This window comes from Aquarana catesbeiana, linkage group LG03 (assembly GCF_042186555.1).
Source record: "Aquarana catesbeiana isolate 2022-GZ linkage group LG03, ASM4218655v1, whole genome shotgun sequence".
NCBI lineage: Eukaryota > Metazoa > Chordata > Amphibia > Anura > Ranidae > Aquarana > Aquarana catesbeiana.
This window is the reverse complement of record NC_133326.1, coordinates 427,341,225-427,367,273: the sequence shown is the minus strand read 5'-3', so window position 1 is coordinate 427,367,273 and position 26,049 is coordinate 427,341,225. Positions and strand designations below refer to the sequence as shown.

The following is a 26,049-nucleotide window of genomic DNA, read 5'->3' as shown; positions in this document are numbered from 1 at the left end:
TTGGAGGCTGGGTCCCCTGACCAGGTTTTAAGCCAGATGCTTCTCCTGGCCGAGTTCACTAAAGCCGAAGTCCTGGCCAACATTCTTACCGACTCTGCGGAAGAATCTTCCAAAAAACCTACAGCCTGAAAGAGGAGAGGAAAGGACTTCAAAATCTGCTCTCTCGAGGTACCCACTGACAGGTGTGACTGAATCTGAGTCAACCAAGCCTCCAGATTCCTGGCCACACAAGTGGAGGCTAGAGCTGGTTTCAGGTTCCCAACCGCTGAGTCCCAGGCTCTGTGGAGAAGGATATCCCCCCTCTTGTCCATCGGATCCTTAAGCGTGCCCATATCATTAAACGCTAGGTCCGAATTTTTTTGAAACCTTTGAAAGAGGTGAGTCCAGCTTCGTTTTTTTATTCCATGGCTGCGCAGTGTCCTCATCAAAAGGGAACCTTCTTTTTAGGTTACTAGAGAAGAATGGTTTTCTCTCCGGGTTATCCCATTCCAGTTTAACAGTATCAACCAATGAACTATGGACTGGAAAAACTAGGTTTTTTCTTATGCAATCCCTTATACATAAGATCGTGTTTGGATAACTGAACCTCCTCCTCTTTCAATTCAAGAGTGGTATAGATAGCCTTTAACAAGTCATCCACATCCTCTACAGATAACTTAAATCTCGAGCGGATTCTCTATCCCTGGGTTCTATATCTGACCCTGATTGTTCAGGGGAAGAACGGGTAGATCTGACCTCAGACTCAGGAGTCTTCACTCTCTGCCTGCTGCGGAGTGCTGACTGAAGCTCTCTGTGTGGACAGACTCTCTACTGGAGTTTGGAGCTTGTCAATAAGAGTTCTAAAAGAACTAAAGGTGGACGCAAGCTCGTCCCTAACAGAGGTTAGCATTTTCTGACAAGAGGTAACCGGGTCATCCTTTACAAGGCCATCTATACAGCTGCGACAAACGGCTTTGCTCCACGAGGAGCTCAATTTGTTTGCGCACACCGCACATTTCTTTTTAGGTGGCTGCGCTTGAGTCTTGTCTTGGGTCTTGGTCTGTAAGACAAAGATAAGTGACCCCTAATGAGACTCACAGCCACCCCACCACTCCAAACCACCACGTGCAGGAGGGGGGCAATGTGTCCCCTTAACCCACTACTACAGAGAGGGGAGGGGGAGGGAACACTCACAGGGAGAGCAAGATAGTAACATAACACTTCAGGCTTACCTGTGAGGTGCTGTTGTTGGGCGCATCGACTGCCTGTGTAGGAACTGCAGATTGATCCATCTTGCCCCTTTCTGGCTTTCCACAGCCTGGCTGCTTTCACCAGAAAACACCAGCGGCCAGCGTCTCCTGTTTGCGCCGTTTAAGGAGACTAGAACCGGCGTCTCCGGCGCCCGGCGATGATGTCATATGCCCCGGAAGTGACCTGCTCTCAGTACTTCCTGTGGGCCAGCTTGGAGCGCAGAAGCCCCGCCCCCTACTCGAGCGCCGCAGCTTCCTGCTTCTCCTCACACAACTAGCCACGCTGCCTGTGAGGAGAGGAACCGCTGCTTTCCTAAGAACAGCGCTATGGGAGCTGACACCATGCTGGTCCTGGCCCTCTCCAGGCACTGAGACACAGGAGATCGCAGTACAGCCAACCTCTCCAGCGGAGTGCTGCTACTGGCAGAGGAGAGGTTAGTGAAATGCCCCAAATAGCCCTATAGAGCCCCTGCTCATGAGATCTAGGGACCAGGTTCCAGGAACATGTTACTCCCCGTCCGGAGGAAACACAAATAACTGACATGGGCCTGGAGGACCGCCCTTTTATCTGGTGGGGGTGACATGTTTCCTGTCCTGGTAGGAGGAGCCCAAGGTCTCCTGGGCTGTCCTGGAAGACGCTTGGAGAAAATGTATTAGCCTAAGCAAAACAATGGCTGACAGAAGATCAACAAGAGCTGCTGGAGGTTCCTGCCAAAAGGTCAAGTGAAGAGCATGTTACTAATGTGGAAGAGCAGGATGATGCAAAAACAGACAAATGTAAAAAAAAGACAACGAGCAGAAGAGAATCTTCAATGTGGTCGAATTAATGCCATGTTCAGCACATTATTGGGGGCCTCATGCGGAGGATTCTTCTGAATGTGCATCAATAATCAGCCTGGATGATGAACTTCATCTCTATTTGAAGGAACCAGTAATTGACAGAAGAAGTGGGGATCCTCTTCAGTGGTGGAAAGAAAATTAGTCACGCTACAAAAGACTTGCCTCTCATGCTAGAAGATACCTTTGCTCCTCCATCTGTACCAAGTGAGCATGTTTTCAGTGAAGTTTAAAGAGACCCTCTACCGCAATTAATTGCTTAAACTGATTGTGGACCACGTCCCCGATACATAGAGTCAAAACATGAATTCCTCAGATTGGGACTTTAAACCAGGCCACAAACAGTTTGATAGTAAAAAAAATATTCAAAATTTATGAAACATCGATAATGTATGTGTTTGTTTCTGTAATATAATTGTGTCAATGCCAATCCAGGAGGTGGGACTTTGACAGTGGCTGGCTATTCACATACAATACAGGCCATGTCTCAGCGGGAGATCCCCGCTCTGCGTCATCTGGCTGCCCGATCCTTCTGATAGTTTCCTGGCTGATCGCTTCTGCCAGAAGCAGTACAGCCTTTTTTACAAGACATCAGAGTGGCCCAGGGGGCAGGAAGCCCCCCTCCAGGCCGCACCGCTTCTGCCAGAAGCAATCAGCCAGGAAACTGTCAGCCCAGTCAGTCCCTGCTTCACTCACCCTCCACTAATTTCCACTCGCCAAATGCAGGGTGGAAATTTTGAGGGCTGATTTATTGTATGTTTTTATCTATGCAGAATATATGCCTAAGCTCCTGAAGAAGCGTTGATGTGTGCAACATGTAGAGCTACATCATGCCATACCAACCTACACCAAGCCTGATGGAATATTGCTAAATGCTACACCTTGGACGCTCTCATGACCATTCAGGATATATTTTTGGTGTAATTGGTGGTGTGATTTATGTCTATTAGGTGATATTTATACTGTGATTTCACTTCAACAAGGGTATAGAGAACTGGCCAGAGAGCAAGCCCTGCTTGGTATAATATTTGCAAGCAGGGAAAGCAGGGGGCATGGGTTGTTTCCATGAGAGGATAATAATAATTTTCCTTCCAGAGTAAAACAGAGTTAGGAGGGTGCGGGTCACCTTTAGGGGCGAAAAAGTCCCCCAAACCCAAAAGACCTGGACTGAAATTTACAGGATTTTTGTGAGAAGCTCCCGACTATCTTTAGTTTCGGCGATGTCATAGGCACGCTCCAATGCCCACTTTGGGTGGCCCAGTTTTTTTTAACCTGCATACAGCAGGGCGTCTCTCTTTCAAAGTCAATGTCCTCACTACAGATCCTCCATAAATGAACAAACTGCCCGACCGGTATACCCCTAATTACATGTTTGGGGTGGCTAGACTAAGCCAACAGAAGGCTGTTCCTTCCTGTACAAACATGTGATGACTCGGTTCCCTGATGCTACCTATAAAAACATCCAGGAAGGAAATCTCTTGTTTCTCTAAATGTCCTGTGAACAATAAATTGCTGATATTCAGATTTAAAAAAAGAAATGAATCAAGTTCCCCCATCCTGCTGTCACAAATCAACAGATCATCTAAAAACATGGATGTAAGGACTGAAGGGATTAGAATCTCCATAGATATGGGATCGCTCCCACCAACCCATGAACAGTTGTTTGGGGAGTGAGGGCAAACAATGTTGCCCCCATTGCGGTCCCACATCGTTGAAGATAAAAAAAAAAAACAAAACACCATAAAACATGAAAAAGTTATCCATTAGCTCTAGCACATAGGACCACTGTATAGAGGAAAACTACTGTATACAGCGTCTCTTGCCAGATGAGGGATATTGGAATACAAGCTGGTAATATCACAGGTAACCCAGACATAATCTTACTTCCAGACGACATCCTTCATGAGATTAAGGATGTGGTTGCTATCCTTTAGGTACCTTGGCAAAGAGCACACCAAAGGTTGCAATTGGCCATCCAACCATTGTCCCAAATGCTCATTTATAGAGCCTATGCCCGTAATAATAGACCTACCCTCTAAAGGGTCCAGGCCCTCGTGGGTTTTGGGAAGATTATGGAAGGTTGGCAAAACGGGACATTCAGGGAACCCATGGCCAGACGGACGAGATCCTGTTCCACACACTTGTGAATTTGTCCATCCCAGCGATGCTTGGTTGTATGGGGTAAAAATCAGACTGATTCCTAAAATTAACCTTCTGTAAACCAAGACTAATGCCCTGTACACACGGTCGGACATTGGACAGTCCAACAACAAAATCCATGGATTTTTTCCGACGGATGTTGGCTCGAACTTGTCTTGCATACACACGGTCACACAAAGTTGTCGGAAAATCCAATCGGTCTGGTGGTGACGTAAAACACGTACATCGGGACTATAAACGGGGCAGTAGCCAATAGCTTTCGTTTCTTAATTTATTCTGAGCATGCGTGGCACTTTGTGTGTCGGATTTGTGTACACACGTTCGGAATTTCCGACAACGGATTTTTTATAGAAAATTTTATAGCAAGCTCTCAAACGTTGTGTGTCGGAAATTCCTATGGAAAATGTGTGATGGAGCCTACACACAGTCGGAATTTCCGACAACAAGGTCCTATCGCACATTTTCCATCGGAAAATCCTATCGTGTGTACAGGGCATAACAGTGTCCCCTGGTGAAGAAATATGGGAACCCTCCTCAGCCAAATGCATCAAATCCTTACACACACAAATGTTCCTGGAAAGAAAAAACATTAAAATGTAACCGAAATGGGAGAAATATCAGGTCTATCATCACTGTCACCCGTTGAAGCAAAATAGTGCTTCCTGATGGTGACATTGCGGATTAAACTATGTCTAACAAAGTACCTAAGGTCAAAGTGTTGTGATGGACAAAAACGGAGTCCTTGTGGCTGGATTACAACTATTGCGATTTGGATGCGGATTTTACTGCATCCAATTTGCACGTCAGGAGATTGTGACCGGTTCTCAATGGAGCCAGTTCTCACATCTCCGGAGCAGCTCCAGAGCGAATTGCACAGAAGTTCTGTGCGTCTTCTGATCTTTTAGGTCCAAATTCAGCCAAAAATTTGGACCATAATCGGATCTGAAATGGTGAACAGGACCAGACCCCTGCTGTGAGCCGCTCCATACTGCAGTGTGAACCCAGCTAAGAGAGCAAAGATATCTCATCAGGAACTCGAGGTAACACATTTAATAAATGTATTGATTCTTCCGTATTTGAGGTCTGAGGGAGTAAGAACCCCTTCCTTTTTTTGCCTCTTCTTGTTTTTTTTCCACCTTTCTTGCATCCCCATTTCATCTTTCCTCGATTTATCCCATTTTTTGAAGGAGCAGGTGTGCTGGTATTTTGACCGGTTCCTGGATTGGTGGTCTGTTCCATAAGGTTATCTGAGCCAGAAATTCAAACTCCATATCCAAGAAACTGACCCTCTTAGAAGGAGAAGACCCCCGACCCCATGTACGATTTGTCTTCCAGGTATAAACATTGTTGGATTCATGAATTATGGCCCGGACCTGCTGATTGAATCTGACCAATGGCATAACGTCCTGTGCAACGTAAACACAGGCACGGGAAATTATACAATCTCTCCTCCTGGAGCCTTTTTCGGTTCCAGCGTGAGAGGAGAGTGCATTAACAGTGAGTACACAAGCACTACACTGACACCAGATCACATAGGCACATATTTAACCCTCTGATCACCCCCCCCAGTTAACCCTTTCACTCCCTGTCACAGTGTCATCAAGTACAGTGTACAGATTTTTTTACTGATCACGGTATTGGTGTCACTTGTGACGCTGAACAGCTTAAGTGGCAGTTAGCGGTAGTTGCAGATAAGGAATATATGGCGGGTACCCTAAACCTAATAAAGATTTCACCACCTGATCACCCCCAGTTAACCCTTTCACTCCCTGTCCAGATTTTTTTTTTCTGATCACTGTATTAGTGTTAAAGGTGATGCTAATTAGCATCAGCCTTCCATAGAGTCAGGGTCCCGCCACATATTCCCTAATAAAGATTGAACCCCCTGATCAACCCAGGTTAATCCTTTGACTACCTGTCACAGTGTACTGATTGTCAGGTCTGCCAGGAGTAGTCTTGTTATCCCAGTATCAGGTGGAAGGGCGGTTGAGATCCTGCAGTCAGAAATATGGGACAACAACGGGAAGTGCAAACAGACTAAATCAAGGAACACCAAGCAAACAACTCAATTAGTAGAGAGTGGAGTCAACGAATCCCGATCAGAGTAATCCAAGAGGCAGGGTCAGGAACAGGCAGAGTCGGCAACAGTGATCAGCGAAGTCCAAAAGGAATAGTCCAAGAAGCGTAGTCAGGAACAAGCAGAAGTCAGCAGCAGAAATATACTATATTAACCACTTCAATACCAGGCACTTAGACACCTTCCCGCCCAGCCCAATTTTCACCTTTCAGCGCTGTTGCAATTTGAATGACAATTGCGTGATCATGCTACACTGTACCCAAACAAATTTTTTACCATTTTGTTCCCACAAATAGAGCTTTCTTTTGGTGGTATTTGATCACCTCTGCGGTTTTTATTTTTTGCGCAACAAATAAAAAAAGACCGAAAATTTCGAAAAAAAACAAGTTTTTCTTTGTTTCTGTTAAATTTTTTTGTAAATAAGTACGCTTTCTCCTTCAATAATGGGCACTGATATGGCTGCACTGATACGGCGGCACTGATGGGCACCGATGAGGTGGCACTGATGAGGTGGCACTAACGGCACTGATAGGCGGCACTGATGGGCACTGATAGGTGGCACTGGTATGCGGCACTGATGGGCACTCATAGGTGGCACTGATTGGTATATATGGGTGGCACTGATAGGTGGGCACAGATGGGCACTGACAGGTGGCACCGATGGGCAATGACAGGTGGCACTGATAAAGCATTGCTGGGCAGATCTGGGCATTGCTGGGCAGATCATTGACATAATAGTGCCAATCAGTGCCCATTTGTGGGCACTGACTGGCACAGATTGGGCACATGTGGATGGCCATGGGGTACATACCTGGCCATCCACGTTGCCCCTTCCCTGGTGGTCCTAGTGGCATCCCTGGTAGTCCAGTGGGGTGATCTGAGGGGGGGACTGCGCTGATAAACAATCAGCGCAGACCCCCCCTGCCAGGAGAGCCGCCGATCGGCTCTCCTCTACTTGCGTCTGTCAGACACGAGTGAGGAAGAGCCGATCAACGGCTCTTCCTATTGACAGCGTGATCAGCCGTGATTGGACACGGCTGATCACGTGGTAAAGAGCCTCCGCCGGAGGCTTTTTACCAAGATCAGTGTAGCGGTGTGTCAGACTGACACACCGCTCCACCGATCGCCGCGATGCGCGCCCCCGGGGGCGTGCTGCGGCATGTTATCCTGCTGGACGTCATATGACGTCCAGTCAGAATAACAGAACCACTTCCCGGACGTCAATCCGCTATAGGGCGGGCGGGAAGTGGTTAAACAACAAAAACCAGGAAACAGGACCTATACTAGGGCGAAGACAGGAAGGGGAAGTGATGATTTATAGGGTCAGCAGATCAGGTGACTGCCTACAGCTGGTCACAGGGTGGAGCCAGCATCCAAACTCAAGGAGCAGAACAGAACAAGGATTCTACCTTAAACACTTCCCATCCTGTGTATAGCAATACGACGGCCGCAAGGTGGCTCTGCCATCCCGGGCGGCAGTCATGATGTCCTTGGCTTCCTGGACACGTAGGGGGCACGTGCGCCCACCGCGTCACTTGGGAGCCGGTGCGCGTGCCTGGGGGCCGCCATGTCCGCCGGGCACCTGCAATTGCTTGTCACAGAGCAAGGACGTGGATCTGTGCGTGTATATAGGAACACCGATCGGTCACCTCCCCCAGTCAGTCTCCCCCCCCACAGTTAGAATCACTCCCTAGGTAACATTTAACCCCTTGATCGCCCCCTAGTGTTAACCCCTTCCCTACCAGTGACATTTATACAGGAATCGGTACATATTTATAGCAATGATTGTCAATGGTCCCAAAATAGTGTCAAAAATGTCCGATCTGTCCACCACAGCATCAGTCACAGGATCGAATCCCGGACACGGCGTGACACAGATCTTTTTTTCTGATCACTGTATTAGTATCATGGGTGAAGACAGTTAGCGTCAGCGTCAGTTAGGCCCCATTCACACCTAAGCGTTTTGTAGCTTGAAGCCTTAAGCTACAAAACGCTGGAGGGGAGAAAAAAAATCAATTATTCTCCATGGAGATGGCACACATCTCCACTCCAAAACGCTTAAGCCATAAGCTCCAAAACGCCTGAAGCCCAAACAAGTTCTGGAACTTTTTTTTTTTTAGGCAGATTTGGGTGTTTTTCTGCTTTTTACATTGGTGACCTTTTGGCCTGTACAAAATCGCTGCAAAAATGTGGTAAAAAATGCGGCAAAATCACACGACTTTCTGCCTGAAAATGCTACGCTCAGGTGTGAATGGGGCCTAAGCGGTAATCCAAGACAGTGTCAGATTTTAACCCTTTGGTTGCCAGTAACACTAAACACACACTATACACCTCCATTGCTAATATAGTGTCTGACCGGATCAATATCTTTGATCTGATCAGAACTATACTAGCGTTTCCAATAGTATAGTGTTCCCAAAAACGCGGCATTAGCAGGTGCATTTGGCCCCTCTGCCCAGCCCACCCAAACAAGTGCAGGATCAGTAGACTATACACCGTACACAAAACCAGAGCGTTAGGAGTTAGCAGAGTTAGGCCTTATCTCTGTTAGCACTAGCAGTTACATTTTTTTGTAGCGGTTCAAACAGTCCTCAGCAATCAGGTGCTTTTTTTTTTTTTTTTTGGAGTCACACTAGGTACCTGTAAATTTATTGGCCAAAATGTCAAAGGAAAGGTGCTCTAGTGAAGAGGCCTATAGGATACTGAGCATGACAGATGAGAGTGATGGAGAGTCCTCACTGTCAGATTCAGGCTCAGTATTTGAACCTGTAGAGAGCAGCGGCACCCTGACAGATAGCTCTGACGATGGAGTAGAGGTCCCTGCTAAGGTCAAGCGTACCCAAACCCGTTCCTCTGTTGCTCAGAGACGCTTACTTCTTGGGAGGAAAGCAATGGCAAAGCTAGATAACATTATAAAAAACAAAGACATCACCCTACCCACAAAGTGCCGTAAAGTCAAAGCTATGGTATTCCCAGTAGTAACCTATAGCTGTGAAAGATGGACCATAAGGAAGGCTGAACGGCGAAGAATTAATGCTTTTAAACTATGGTGTTAACCTCCCTGGCGGTTTTCCCGAGTGTGGCTAGGGGTTAAATTTCAGGACCATTAGCGGTAACCCCGAGCCGCACTCTGAATTGCATTGCAGGATCCTGGAAGAGGTTACTTATCTTGTCCCCAGGATCCTGCGATGTCCCCCCGCTGTGTCTGTGGGCTGTGTTCTCCTCCCGAAGCCTCTGTGTGCCGGGCTCCGTTCCCTGCAAGCGTCTCGACGCGTGGGGGCGGAGCCTGGCGGCAAATTCAAAAAAGTGAAAATTCATAACATACAGTACACTGTAATCTTACCGATTACATTAATGTATGAAATCATTTCACATCCCCTTTGTCTCTAGTGGTTTGTCCAGTGCCCCGCATGCAGTTTTATGATGTATACTGTTCTTTCTGCCTGGAAACTGGAGATTGTCCATAGCAACCAAAAAGTGTCCCTTTACGTCAAAAGTGGTTTTAGAGTAGCTAGAAAACAGCGATAATAAATTAGAACACTTGCAGAATTGAGCGATAGTGAATCGTGGGGAAATACATTTAATATTATATTATTATTTTTTATAATTATTTATATTTATTATTTTGTGTTTCAATCTTCATCATACCCGGGATATCCACTAGACTCTTGTTTGGACAAATTTAAGTGTGTTATTGCTAAGAATTACAGGCCTACAATATAAAACACCAAAATTTCTATGCAAAATAATTGTACCGCTTTGAGACGCAAAAATCTGACATAATCACACCACCAGGGAGGCTACAGAACACTCCTGAAAGTCCCTTGGACGGCAAGAAGATCAAACGAGTCAATCTTGAAGGAAATCAGCCCTGGATATTCACTGGCAGGACAGATCCTGAAGATGAAACGGAAATACTTTGACCACCTAATGCGAAGAGAGGACTCTTTGGAAAAGACTCCGACGCTGGGTAACATGGAAGGAAACAGGAGGACGACAGAAAACAAGATGGATAGATAGGATCATCGAAAACCATGAACATGAAGTTAAGAAAGCTCCGGGAGGCAATGGAGGAAAGCCTGTCGCGCTGTGGTCCATGAGGTCACGAAGAGTCAGACACGACTGAACAACAGGAGTTCAATACTTTCAAAAGGCATTTCAACACTTTTCTCATCTTAACACGAAGAATGCACCAGCTGATTATTATGAAGCAGTATCCAAAGGACATAGTGGAGCAAACAGCTTTTACTTCAGAGCAGAAAAAGATAGGACTCTACAACAAAGTTTGTTAAAATCCCTGATCACCCAGGTGATTTTTCTCTCAACAAAAGAGTTATAGGGCGTACACACGGTCGGACTTTGTTCGGACATTCCGACAACAAAATCCTAGGATTTTTTCCGACGGATGTTGGCTCAAACTTTTGTCTACACACTTTCGCACAAAGTTGTCGGAATTTACGATCGCCAACCACGCGGTCACGTACACCACGTACGACGAGACTAGAAAAGGCCGGTTCAGAACCAAGCGCGGCACCCTTTGGGCTCCTTTTGTTAATCTCGTGTTAGTAAAAGTTTGGTGAGAGACGATTCGCGCTTTTTCAGACTCGTGGCTTTCAGATCGTTTTCTGCCGTTCAGTTTGTGCTTGTGGGTTTGTATCTGCTCTTCAGTGCGTGCAAGCAAGTTCCGTGTGACTTTAAGTAGTCATTGTATTCTTGTTCGTTCGTTACTGGTTTTCAGGTCGCTCTTCACAGGCCTTGCTGTTCTTCAGTGCGTTCTGTTACTTCGTTCTGAGCAGCCGACCGTTTTCTAGCCATGTTTCGTATGCGTACTCCTCGTAGAGTTCGTGCTGTGCAGGGGCTTGGTGTTGGGGTCCTGACCTTGACACAAGTCCAGTCCATGAACAGGGTGGGGAGGAGTTCATGGACCAAGAATTGGTTGCTTCAGCATGACTAGTTCTCTCATATGCCTTTGCTCCGTGAGATTCGTGAGAATAATCCTGATGATTTCAGGAACTTTCTCAGGATGACGGACCCCGTGTTTTACCGTTTGTTGGCTTCGCTGACCCCCTATATCAGCAGGCAGGATACCTGCATGAGGCAAGCCATCACTCCGGAGCAGAGGTTGGTCGATACCCTGCGGTATTTGGTGACAGGGAGAAGCCTGCAGGACTTGAAGTTCTCGACAGGCATCTCCCCCCAGGCTCTGGGTATCATCATCCCAGAGACCTGTTCTGCCATCATCCAGGTCCTGCAGAAGGAGTATATGAAGGTAAGATTTTTATCCTTTTATATCACATTTTATTGTATTTAATGTTTGCTAATATATTGTATTTCTTTCCTCATTCCCTAATTACCATGATTGGAATATGCTGTGAATGTCCCCTTTGTTCTCATGCATGCTGGATTTTTATGTAATTATTATTTGAGGTCCTTCATACATATTTGCCCTTCAATAACCTCCCCAGCATGGTGTCTCCTGGCCTATATTCACCTCATGTAGTCACTTAATGTATTTTATCAGCTCTATAGTAGTGCTTTACCCCAAACACCCCCTAAAATGTTTGGAAATGTTATTTTTGATTTAAATTCTGGCAGAATGCCAGAGGCTTTTTTTTGTTGGTGTCCCCAAATAATTTTTTTTAACTCTCCCTCCCCCAACTGCTAAGTCAGCTGATCCCAATTCTCTATGTATCCTCAATCATCTATCTGCTGACTTTGCCAAACCCATACACACTATATCCACCTCTTTACTGGTCAGATTTATGGATGAATTGCCCAAAGCATGTAGTGCAAGGGCCTGCCTGTATACTTTCCAATGGTACGGTTTCAAGTTTTTGTATTCTATTATTATCTTGATAGGTAATAGCAGAATGTCCAAATGTCCTCAAATGTGTACAATGTGTATTTATATCTTTGTATTATGACACTTCTTACCTGTCCAGTGGTCTGCCAATAGCGTAACTAAGGAGGGGCTGTTCCAAGTAATACCCATTATTTAGGCATTCAGCTCTCAATGAAGTGAAGAGGGTTACCTGTCCAAGATCCCCCCCCCCCCTATAATGTTAGAAATGGCCCGTGAGAGGGGGGGAGGGGGAATATGATAGGTGTACCTTATACTTTGGCCTTGTTAAATTCCCCTTACTAAATGCTATCTGGAGGTTGCCACATAATGTTTGTGCCTAATCTGCTTGCCAGGTTTCTGTGAAAAAATAGTAATGTTTATTGTTTTTTCCTCAACAGTTTCCTTCCACGCCACAGGAATGGCAGACTGTGGCCTCCCACTTTGCCCAGCGGTGGGACTTTCCTAACTGCGGAGGGGCAATTGATGGGAAACACGTCCACATCGTCCCACCACCCAACTCGGGGTCGTACTATTATAATTACAAGGGGTTCAATAGTATAGTGATGTTGGCGGTGGTGTCGGCTAATTACGACTTCCTGTATGTGGACGTGGGGAAGAATGGCCGGATGTCCGATGGTGGAGTCATCACCCAGATGGAGTTTTACAGGCGTCTCCAAAATGGCAGCTTGGACTTGCCAGCTCCAGAGGACAATGTTGAAGGACTCCCATTTGTGTTTGTTGCTGATGAAGCGTTTGCGCTGGGGGACAACCTGATGCGGCCATTCCCAATGAGGACCCTCACCCCGGAACAGAGGGTTTTTAATTACCGGCTGGCCAGCGCCCGAAGAGTGGTGGAGAACACATTTGGAATCCTGGCCAGCCGGTTCTGACTATTTCTGACACCCATCCATATGGCGGAGTATAAACTGAACCATATTATACTGGCGTGCTGTGTTCTCCATAACTTTTTAAGGAAACATTCGGCCAACTATGCTGGCTCAGTTGGGCCTGAGGCCGGAATCCTACATCAAACCACACTGACGGCGCTTGAAAGTGGCCGTCCTGGCTTGCCCTCCCTGAGTGCCCGTGATGTCCGGTTACGCTACCTGGAGTTCTTTGCGGGTAGGGGGGCTATCAATATGCCAGACAACCTGTGAAGCCTTTTTATAATTAAAAAAAAAACAAGAAATTCTTGGTGGACATTTACTGCTTGTGTTTGTTTTAGCTGACCCTGACAGAAATGTGTTGAGTCCAGAAAATGTCGTGATTGTGTAACCTTATACAAAGCACTGTTGGCTGTTATTTCCTAAATGCAAAAACACATTTCACTACAAGTGCACTTGCAACTGCACTGAAACTGCACTTGTAGTGCAAAGAGGATTTGCCCTTAGGAAATAACACCCATTTTTGCAGAAAACAGCAATTACATCACCCCAAAAGTGTTGTATTGTAGTGTTGAGACAATAATCCACACACTCTTGAGTAAGCAACTTTTTTATACCTGCACAATCACATGTGCATTTACCAAAGGTTTTTAAAACAAACCAACATGTTTGTTGTATAACAATTTTTGCAGTAGCATTATCAAAAATCAGAATGTCCATTTCAGATAAAACAGGCCTGTGTAAAACCAACAAGAAAGCCAAAAAACTTGAACTTACAAAGTTCACATTAGGTAAAACCTGAAGGCTATATCAGACATCAGTATTTAGGAACTGGGTTTGATATAGCGTTCAGATGGGGGAAATCACCCCTGGAAAAGCCAAATTTGGAAGATGCACACCAATTTACGAATGTCAACATGTGCTATCTGCCATCAGGGGGGATCAAGGGACGTGTTTTGGGGGAGCAAGCCCTTCCTCAATGCTACTTTATAATTGAGGAAGGGGTTGCACCCCCAAAACGCGTCCATTGATCTCCTGTGATGGCAGATAGCACATGTTGGCACACTGTGTGCATCCTCCAAATTTGGCTTTTCAAAACATTGCAAAAATATTTAAAAGATTGGACCACAATCCAAAAAGTGATTTTGTGGGGATTTAAATTCGCCCCAAAACATCAATAATGTTATTATTTTTTTTTAATAACATCATTGATTTTTTGCTGTATGTTTTGCAGTTCGACATTACACCCCATGATCTCCCCGATCAGGATCTGGGCACTTTCTGATGTGAAACGTTCTGGATCTACAACATCACGATCACCTAAAAAGAGAGAAAGAAAACAAAAACGGGTCTCAAAAATCTGCCACCATCCATCTCTTTTACCTGAGCCTGTGGTCGCAGACACTCACCTGTTGTGGTGCCAATCTCCACCACATCTTCTTCCTCCTGCTCTTCTTGGGTTGGTGTTAGTTCCCCTTCTTCCAGAGGTGGAGGGTCTATGGTCTCCTCGGATGAGGGGTGTCCTCCGAGTCTTTTCTCCCCTATGTAAAACAAAAATGGTATAATTAGCACACAGATATTTGATGGCAGAACTAGAAATAGGAAACATTGCTTGGAAGTGGGGTACAATGGTCTATTTTAGCCGAGTTCCAAGATGTATTTTTTTTATTGGCCTTTGTCAAGCTGCAATACTTTACCTGTTTAGTACAAGCTTCACAGATGGAGACCCCCCTATAGTATACACTGGAGCACCTGTGTGGCCCCCTAATAAAAATGGTGTTCTTGTGTCCCACACTAGTGCTCCAGTGTCCAGATGTGAAAACAACTGCTCAGTGTCCTCTCCTTACACACAATCTAGTTGGCATTTCATTCTAGTAACAAACCCATCTACACAAACAACTATTTGGCATCCAAGTAGGCCCCAAAAAAATGTGGGAAAATGCATATGGCCTAAACAATGGTGAAAAAAAAGAAAAATGTTTGATACGAACGAATAATGGGCCCATGAACATTAAAGTTGCCCTTTTAAACTGTACAATTAAGAAAAGCATATGGAGCAGCACGAACGCAATAAAGACAGAAAGAATAGGAACACAGCACAACTACTTACTTTTTTGCAGCACTCTCCGGATCTTTCGGTACTGCTCGGGCTCTCTCATTTTCAGGTCCGACCACCGCTTCCTGAGCTGATCTTTCGATCGTCGAACCCCGAAATTCTTCTGCAGACTTTTGATCACTTTCGCCATGATCTTGGCCTTTCTGATATTGGGGTTGGGGTAAGGCCCATACTTTCCGTCATAGTCGGACTTCTTCATGATGTCGACCATCTCCAACATCTCCCCAAAGGACATATTTGTGGCCTTAAAACGTCTCCTTCTGGATTGGGACGTGTCCGGATCCGGGCTTTCCTCCTCCTCCTCGCTCCTGCAATTAGCACGCACCTGCTGTGACTCCGCCATGTGCTCTTCCCCCACTGCGCCGAACGAAAAGGGGCGGGGAATAGACTAGAAAGAACGTCAGGGGCGGAGTTACACGCATGCGCAGTGTGTATAAAGCGTAACACGCGTGCGTATTACGTACGATCTGTGAGCGGAGGAAGGAGCATTGGACGCGCCGATCGTAAGAACGAAGGTAAGAGACAAACTTGTGCCTATACTGCTTCTACATTGAAGCCTATATTGTAACAAGATTAGGAGAGTTTTGTCTGACATTAGGCTTTGTCTTGTGTTGTGTCTTGCAGTGAACATGGATATCTTAGTGAAAGACAATGACTTCATGTCAGTATTCATAGATATCTTAAGGGAGCTGCCATGTCTGTGGGAGATTAAACACCCCCATTACAAGAACCAAGCAAAGAGGAAGGCAGCACTGGTGCAATTGTGTGAAATTGTGAAGCAGGTGATCCCCACGGCAGACATCACCTATTTAAAGATCTTAATTGGTGGCCTGAGGAGCACATATCTAAGGGAGCGCAAGAAAGTCCTGGATTCACAGAGATCCGGAGCAGCAGATGACATCTATGTCCCCAGGATGTTGTACTACGACAGGCTGCATTTTCTGGCAGGCCAGACTGAACCCAGGCCATCCCTCTCCAGTCTTCCTTCCACGCTTTCTTCCCCCCCGGCTGAGGCTTCTGACGCCCAACCTGGGCCTGCCAGGCAACGTGGAGCAGCCCAGATTGAGCCAGGTATAGCATTCCTCTAAATATTTCTGCTTGTCCAATCAATGATGTTAACTAGATGTTAGTTTGGAGTACTAATTTAGGATTGTGATTGATGAAGCAAAACATTACAACCATGTCCCTTTTTCATACACAGGGAAGTCTCAGCCAGGAGGTGGCCGGGCCGAGCCGGCTGGCTGATCTGCAGGTCCCTCCACCTCCCCTGAAAAGAGAAAGTGGCAGTAGGAGGAGTGCCCTAGAGGAGGCTACCAGAGGACTCTTTTGGAGGGCTACAGAGGTCCTGGGAGCACGACAGACCGTGGAGGAGGACATTGCTGCCGTCATTGCATATAAAATGCAGAGGATGGAGGAGGGCCAACAAGTCTTGTGTGAGGCGCTCATATTGGAGGCTCTTAACAAAAGGTATGAGGGGCCAAATGACAGCTCAGACACACCTTTGCGATGGTCCTCCTCCTCCTCCTGCAGGTCCTCCTCCTCCACCTCCTTCTCCTCCAGGTCCTCCCAGTCCTCCTCCAGGTCCTACTCCTCCTCCTGCCACATCTCCAACTGCACAGCCACAGCCCGGAATGAAGCGTGAAAGTTAGACCAGAAAGTGAGGACCCTGGATCCAGTCTGGTCGGCCAAAAAATGCAGCCTCTTGTGGTACCACAGCCCGGGGACACACATGTCATCTGCTGCTATCCGGATCTCTGCGAATTCTGGACCAGACTGCCCTCCCTTACATATGGACTCCTCAGGCCACCAATTTTGATGTGCAAGAATTGATGTCTGCCGTGGGGGTCCCAGGCTTCGCTAATTTCTCCTGTTGATCCAGTGTTGCCTTCCTCTTTGTTTGGTTCTGAGCCCTTAATAAAGGAATTTTGTTTTGAATTATACTCTATGTGTTTTACTTCAAAAAGGACAGTTGGCTTGTGAGGATTCAGGTACATTTCAAATATACAATGTGAAATGAACAAGGGACACCAACACCAAACAATCTCCTTGAGATTAAATAATAAAAGATATCAATGGTGTTGGGGTAACTTGACACACAAAACACACACAAAAATATTCTGGAGTAAAAATAAAAATAACATTGAACAAAGATCAGCCTTTGAAAAAATTCAAACATTAAAAAAAAAAAAAAAAAAAAAGGCTTAAAATCCCCCAAAAAATTAAATAAAAAAAAAAAAATTCTGTCAGATGTGACAACTAATAACAATATATTCAGGGAATCCCAATAAAAAAACAAAAATAAAAAACTTTGTGAGAAGTGTGTGTGAATATGAGCAGCAAAACTACTTAATTCTTATCACATTATAAAGAAGAAGAGAGTGCGCTGTATTAAACCATTTTTAACATTGAAGCGTGTCGAAAGTGCTGTATCCATTGCGAACGCTAAGTTTACCAGAACGAGCTGTTCCGTCTTGGAATTTCTTCTGAGCATGCGTGGCCCTTTGTGCGTCGGAACAGGCCACACACGGTCGGAATTGACGCGATCGGATTTTGTTGTCGGAAAATTTTATCTCCTGCTCTCCAACTTTGTGTGTCGGAAAATCCGATGGAAAATGTCCGATGGAGCCCACACACGGTCGGAATTTCCGACAACACGCTCCGATCGGACATTTTCCATCGGAAAATCCGACCGTGTGTATGGGGCATTACTCTTCAAGTTTTTGGAGATTTAGCCACTTAAAATGGGATTTGCATTGAAATTGGCTTACATAGTTACACAGTCAGGTTGAAAAAAAAAAAAAAAAAAAAAAAAAAAAAACAAACAGTCCATCCAATTCAACAAAAAATACAATCCCCTATACATAATCCTTCACCCACAGTTAATCCAGAGGAAGGTGAAAAACCCCAGCAAAGCATGCTTCAATTTGCTACAGCAGGTGAAAAAATTCCTTCCTGACCCCCCCCCCCCCCCCCCCCAGAGGCAATTGGATTTTCCCTGGATGAACTTCACCTATAAATGTCGGTACCCAGTTATGCTATTATGTACATTTAGGTAAGAATCCAGGCTTTTTTTTAAAGCAATCCACTGGGCTGGCCAGAACCCCCTCTGGGGAGAGAGTCTATTCCACATTTTCACAGCTCTTACTGTGAAGAAACCTTTCCGTATTTGGAGATGAAATCTTTTTTCCTCTAGACGTAAAGAGTGTCCCCTTGTGCTCTGTGATGACCTTAAAGTGAATAACTCAACACCAAGTTTACTATAAGGACCCCTTATGTATTTATACATATTGATCTCCTTAACCACTTAACCTCCCTGGCGGTATGATTATTTCGGATTTTAGGTGCTGAAAGCGGTACAATTATTTTGCATGGAGATTTGGCGTTTTAGATTGAAGGCCTGTAATTCTTAACAATAACACACTTATATCTGTCCACCAAGAGTCTAGTAGATATCCCAGGTATGATGAAGTTTAAAACACAGAATCATAAATTATAATATAATATAATATAAATAATTTTTAAAAAATAATAAAATAAATTTCCCCATGATTCATTATCGCTCAATTCTGCAAGTGTTCTAATTTACGATCGCTGTTTTCTAGCTGGTCTAAAGCCACTTTTGACGTAAAAGGGATGCTTTTTGGTTGCTACGGACAATGTCAAGTTTCCAGGCAGAAAGAACAGTATATACAATATAAAACTGCATGCAGGGCACTGGATAAAAAGGATGTGAAATGATTTCATACAGTACTGTAATCTGTAAGATTACAGTACTGTATGTGTTATGATTTTTACATTTTTTGAATTTGCCGCCAGGCACCGCCCCCGTGCGTCGCAACGCTCGTAGGAAACTAAGCCTGGCACAGAGAGGCTTCGGAGGAGGACAGAGCCCGCAGACAGCGCGGGGGGACATCGCAGGATCCTGGGGACAAGGCAAGTATACCACACCAGGATCCCGCAATGCAATCCCAAGTGTGGCTCGGAGTTACCGCTAATGGTGCTGAAATTTAACCCCGAGCCACACTCAGGAATACCGTCAGGGAGGTTAAGGACCGAGTCTCTTTTTTTTTTAGATGTGTTGTTTACAAGTTAAAAACCTTTTTTTTTTTTTTGCTAGAAAATTACTTAGAACCCCCAAACATTATACATTTTTTTTTTTACACCTTAGAGAATAAAATGGAGGTCATTGTAATACTTTGTCACACCGTATTTGTGCAGCTGTCTTACAAGCGCACTTTTTTTTGGAAAAAATACACTTTTTTTAATTAAAAAATAAGACAACAGTAAAGTTAGCCCAATTTTTTTGCCGCAATTTTGTTTATAAGTGTTTTTACAGGTGCCCTATTTTTTAACATTACAAAACTTAAAAAATGATAGCAAATGATGAAAAAACACTAAAAAATTTTTTAAAACTTGTAATTGCTTGCTATGCTTCATAGAACATTTATATACCCCTTATGAGCATGATCCAATCCAATACACCACTAGCATTACGGTTAGCCAAAGTATAATTGGAATTTGACCTATACGTTAGATTTCAACCAGATGACCCCACCATTGAGCTTCACCCCTGACTTGATCAAACATAGTTGCATGAAATTTAAGGTTAGGGTTAGTGTTTCCTATTAGGGTTAGGGGGTTATGGTTAGTGTTTTCCCCTTGAAGAACAAGTTTAGGGTTATGGTAAGGGTTATGGTTTCCCGTTAGGGTTTTTGGTTAGGCTTTCCCATTAGGGTAAGGGGGTTATGGCTAGGGTTTTCCCCTTGAAGAACAAGTTAGGGTTTCCGGTTAGGGTTTCCCATTAGGGGGTTATAGTTGGGGTTAGGGTTTTCCCCTTGAAGAACAAGTTAGGAGGTTATGGTTAGGGTTTTCCCCTTGAAGCACAAGTTAGGGTTTCCAGTTAGGGTTAATTAAAATTGCAATTAAAATTTGCATTAAAAAAGACAAAATAAATAAATAAATAAAATGAAATTACATATACAGCTTATAAAAAATATAAAACAAAAAAAAATAATCAATTGCAATTTAAGAATATATATATAAAAAAAAAAAAAAATTTGCATTTTTTCCTCACATATGCTCATTATGGGATCCATAGTAAAAGCACCGAAATTGAGGTAGATACAAGTACACTGCTGCTCTCTCAGCTGCTGCTACTCACTCTGGTCTCACAGAATGGCTGAAATAGTTAAATAATACTGTTTTTTGGGCTTTGGGAGGGACCTATGATGTGATCTTAAATAAACGCTCCTGCCCTGGTATATGCCAATTTGACAATGGGCTACTGGGAAAAGGAATACACCTGGGCTAACAACCCGTTCGCCAGGCACATCGTATTTTTTGGTAGATATATTACATAGTTACATAGTAGGTGAGGTTGAAAAAAGACAAGTCCATCACGTCCAACCTATGAACATTGAATGAATATTGATGACATTTTGCTCATCTGGAGTGGTGGCCGGATGTTTTTCCCCATCCTTTGTGGCCCACTGCAAAGCCAACCTCCTTCGGTTTATATTTCACACATGCGCTCGACCCCATGGAGTTGGCGTTTTTAGACTTCGTTCTAACCCATGACAAGGGTAGTATTCTGACAAAAAAATCACGTCAAGCCCACCAGTGGGAAAGGTCAACTGCGGGAAGTCAGAAGTCATGCTCTTCGGAAAGTGGTTCCTGCCTTCTTCTGCACCCATTCCTTTCAGCATCAAGACGGACTTCATCAAAACTACTGGGGTCTGGTTTGGAGCTGAGGGCGCATCCCTGAAGTCCTGGGAGGAAAGACTGTCAAAGATGCGACAGAAGATTGGACTCACCATCGAAGGTAAAACACTGGTACTCCGCAGTGAGATTCTCCCTGTGTTGCAGTACCTCACCCAGGCCTGGCCCCCCTGGGTTAACACCTGCAAGGCCATTACCAGGGCGGTGTTTCACTTCATCTGGAGCTCCAAAATGGACAGAGTGAAGCGGGCGGTTATTGTTCAAGGAACCCCTCAAGGGTGGTAAGGGTGTGCCCGACATCGCTACCCTACTCATCGCTACCCTACTGAGGGTGCGCTTTGCTTGTAACTGCATCCGCAGCACATTGGTGGACAGAACTGTGGACTCTGGTGGTAACTCCATGTCCCATTTTTTCCTCCTGCCTCTTTGGAGGACCCTTGGATGGGACAAATGGGACAGCTCCATCACCTACAACTGGGATACCCCTTGGTACTACTTGGACACCTTCAAGTTTATTAAGGAGCTGGGGCTACATGGAGTGAAGCCCGGCTTGTGGAAGCCAAAAACTATCCACAAGTTGATTAGAGCATCGGACATTGTTGAGACTGTTCCAGGCCTCCCTTCAGCCACTTGCAAAGTGGTCTGGAGGAATGTTTCTTCAAAGAGACTCACCAACAGGCACAAAGATCTGGCATGGATGGCAATCCAAGGGGGGTTGCCACTCAGGACATTCATGCATGCCAGAAACCTGTGCAGATACAGGCACTGCCCCTTTTGCATCATCCAGGTGGAAACTGCTTTTCATGTTTTCTGGGAGTGCCCCTTTGCACAGGACCTGTTGAGGGCCTTGGAACCTGAACTGAAAGACTTTGTGCCACAGACTGCCATCACACACTTCGGTGTGTTGAACGGACTCTTCTGTGGAACTCATTCACAGGAGGACATTGACGGTGCCTGGTGGGTGCTGTGTTGCTTTATGGACGCTTTGTGGTGCGCCAGAAAGCGCCTCATCCACCAGCGGGAGAGGATGTCCATCGAGGACAGTCGTAGACTGGTACACAGTCTGCTCAGAGACTATCACTTGATGGACTTCAAGGAGGAAGGGGAGGTCTGAAGATTTCCCCTTTCCCCCCTCCCTTTCCCCGTGTATCGTTTGGCAGTTCAATAAAGCTTCGGGCCTGTGAACTCTTTTCTCCCTCCCCTACCCCATCTCCTATCCCCCCCCCCCCCCCCCCTCCATCACACCCGTTGCCCATTTGAATGCTACTAGACTGTATGACCTGATTTTATGTGACATGTTTTTTGAAAGTAATGCTCTCAGGGTAATGCGGCGTCATGCATGATGTGATGTTTCGGGGTATTATTACTCTTCACAACACATCAGGCATCATACCGCAGGATGAATGTAATTTATTTTGTATGCTTGGAAATGTATGGTTATGTAGTGTATTTTATACGCTGCGTCGCAGTACAGAGTGGAAAGTACCCTGTTGAAGTATTTGTTTTTTTTGTATATTTTCTTGCAAAAAAGTATACATTTTCAATCAAAAAGTGGGAATTCGTATCTCCATTTTAATAGTTGTCATCACCCTACATGGATAAAGAATATTCCAAGTGGACAATTTAACAGGTTAAGGAGAAATTGTTCGAGAGTAGATTATGTTTTACAAGGTGGCTCTATGAAAATGAAATTTGAAGATAAGGGTTACCCCTCGGAACTGGTCCAAGAGGCATTCATGTCACACATGAACCCTCTTTCTAGAGAGAAATTCATAGCTGAAGGGAACGATAACCATACAGTAAGATTTGTGTCAACGTTAAATGATACTGTACATATAGGTCAGTTTCGAAAAGCATACAAAAACCTTATAAAATCTTATTGCTAGACCAGCGTTTAGCCCCTGTGTTGCCAGCAGCTCCGCAAATAACTTTCAGAAAGGCTTGCACTATGAAAAATATACTTGCACCAAGTAAAATGCAAACAGAACATCAGATCCCCATTAGATATTAGAATGATAAACTTTGATAACAGGACAGCAATTCTTCAGTGTAAAAAAAAAAAAATTAAAAAAAAAAAAAAAAAAAAAAAAAAAAAAAGAGGATGCTTGACATGCCAATTCATTACCCACGGCAGTAAGAAAAATCACCACCACCAAAAGGGAAAAAAAAAAAAAAAATTTCTTATCAAACAGTTTATCACATGTTCCACAGACTTTGTCATTTATGTTTTGCGGTGTCCATGTGGCCTCTTGTACGTGGGACGCACTATACACACTTTGCGTGCAAGAATTAGGAATTACCACAGGTTCATCAAAAAAGGTTGCGATGAACACAGCATTTTCACCGCATGCACAATGACGACCTAAAATGTCTGGAAGTTTTTGTCATAGAGACCATCCCTAAGGGCACCTTGACTGCAAAATGGGAGATTTTCCCTTTTATGTAGAAGGGAAGTATTCTGGATATACCTTGTTTGACTCTCTCGCACCAAAAGGCCTAAACGAGGAATTGGAAACATGCAGTTTTAAATCGATTTTATCCAATTCCTCCCCTTTTAGTCATTATGGAAACGCGTAGTCACGGCCACCGAACAGACTGCGCTTCACGCTGGTCCCCGTGTTCTTCCGGCTACCACCATCCCGACGAGCCCTCCTCAGCTTCTCATGGCATCTCTACACATGGGCTCTGGGTCTTCCCACCCCACACTCTGTGGTAACCTTCACCTGCTGACCCTTCTATCCAGGGAGAGTGGCTACATCTTGTTTGCAAACCGCAGCTTTCCTTCTACACCCACAAGCACACTAGCCGGCTCAGCGAACGGTTCTGTCGAGAGAGTCTTGGTTCCCTTGCCGCGGCTTTCCTCCCCCTTCCTTAGCATGCCAGCCATCTCAGTACACCCCGGTGGACGTCAGGACTCCCATGTGCAGCGGGAATATTGGCGCCCCCCTCACTGCACTGTTCCATCATTGGATGCCATAAGCTCCTCACTGCTCCGGGGGCCTTCAGTGACACCGTAGGCTAATTTTATTTCCTATCCCTCTTTCGATTGCAATATTACAGAAATGACTTTTGGAACAATTTCTATAATCATCATTGAATAAACTTGCCTTTTGTTTATTATTACTGTTAGAGAGACTTCTCCTCATTAAATCTTTGTATGCTGACATTTCTCATTTGGGTTGTTTTTGTTCCTCATTTCTGCCAATAAGGGACTTGTCTTCAATTTGACCCACTGAGCGCTGACACCCCTTGTTTTGTATTGTTGTCATCCCTAATTTCTATTTATGGTTACCGTTCAGCTGCACTGGGCCTAGTGCATACTTGTCACACATTTGTGAGTAAGAGCTGCAGCTGACAGAGGAACGTTTTTATTGTGTGCACAGGGAGTATGTGTGTGTGTGTATATATTTATATATTATATAGTAATATATTGTCCCAGCCCTTTCCATCTGTGTAAGGAGCTGAGTATCCACCTCCTCATTAACACCAGGAGGTCTTCAACCCCTTCAGCCCCGGCAGAATTTACCCCCTTCCTGACCAGAGCACTTTTTGCGATTTGGCACTGTGTCGCTTTAACTGACAATTGCGCGGTCGTGCGACGTTGTACCCAAACAAAATTGACATCCTTTTTTTCCCTACAAATAAAGCTTTCTTTTGGTGGCATTTGATCGCCTCTGCAGTTTTTATTTTTTGCACTATAAACAAAAATAGAGCGACAAAAATATATAAAAAAATAACCTTTTTTTCCCTCAGTTTAGGCCGATATGTAGTCTACAGATGTGTGATTCTTTCTCTAAAAGGCTTACCTCTGGTGTTGCACGGAGATAAACTATGCCATCCAGTTCTATTTCTGTCTCAAACTGAGTCAGAAGCCAGGTATGCCAGTCTTGGTAAATAGCCCACTCTGTTTCACTGATGCTTCCCGACTCAAACAAGCTTGAAGCAAATACATACCTAAAAAGCCAAGAGAGAAGATACATGAATTAAAAAAATATAACGCCCCTTTACCTGAATATCAAAGTGTAGATAATGGGAATAGGCAGCGCTACTCAATTCAAAAATGCAAGAACAAAAAAAAAAAAATGAAACATAAAAAAATAAAAATACTGTATTTATCGGCGAATAACACGCACAGGTGTATAACATGCACCTCAATTTTAAGAGGGAAGTTTAAGGAAAAAATGTTTTTACAGCCCCCTTCCCCAGTACACAGTTCCCATCCCCAGTACACAGTCCCCCCCATCCAGTACACAGCCCCCCTGCACTCCCAGGAGACCCAGAGTCTCCTGGGACAGTGCTGCCAGCATTCTCTACAGCTAAGAAACAAAAAACACTGCCAGTCCCTTCCACACTGCTCCTCCTGTGTCACTGCTATTGTAAAATGAAGCTTCCATATACCTCAATAGCTCCTTTTTTCCACTGACCTGGTCACATGACTGCTCTCCCTGACATTACATGGTCATGTAACTGCTCTCCTCCACCAATCTAAAGCTAGGAGGAGGAGGAGGGAGAGGAGGAGAGCAGCCAGAAAAAAAAAAACTGAGCTATTGAGATATTTACAAGCTTCATTTTATAATGACACTGACACAGGAGCGGTGTAGGAGAAGGGGCTGGCAAGTGATTTTTTTTTATCAACTTTAGACTATGCAGGCAACGCTGTCCCAGGGCCAGGAGAGACAGGGCAGTCACCCTGACACTCCCCAATGGGTGGCTCCCGGGGCAGACCGCCCGATCCCTGGCCCCTGTTGGTAAAACATAGTATAACACACAGGCACTGTTTGACCTCTGTTTTCAGGGGAAAAAAGCGCATGTTATATGCCGGTAAATAAATAAAAACCTACTATTCACCTTATACAGCAGTGGTCTCCAAACTGTGGCCAGGGGCCAGGTGCGGACCTTTGCTTGCTTTTATCTGGCCCATGGACACTATTTCATTCACTGACACCAATAAAGGGGACTGTTTTTCCCAATGACCCCAACAAGGAGAACCAATGACACCAATGATGGGGAACAGTTCCTCCCAATGACAGCTCACAATTCCTCCCAACGACACCAATGATGGAGCACAATTCCTCCCAACGACACCAATGATAGTGGGAGGAATTGTGCGCCATCATTGGTGTCATTGGGAGGAATTATGCCCCATCATTGGTGTTAGTGGGAGGAAATGTGCTCCAACACCAATG

General features: G+C 44.9%; 1 protein-coding gene across 1 annotated transcript in view; it reads right to left on the bottom strand.

Moving 5' to 3' along the window:
* LOC141132415 (deoxycytidine kinase 2-like) overlaps positions 1-26,049 on the bottom strand; it is a 226,722-nt gene that overhangs the window by 130,767 nt on the left and 69,906 nt on the right. The window contains exon 4 of the mRNA XM_073620773.1: positions 24,670-24,817. Within this exon, the coding sequence (XP_073476874.1) occupies positions 24,670-24,817 (148 nt within the window). The remainder of the gene's footprint in view (positions 1-24,669; positions 24,818-26,049) is intronic.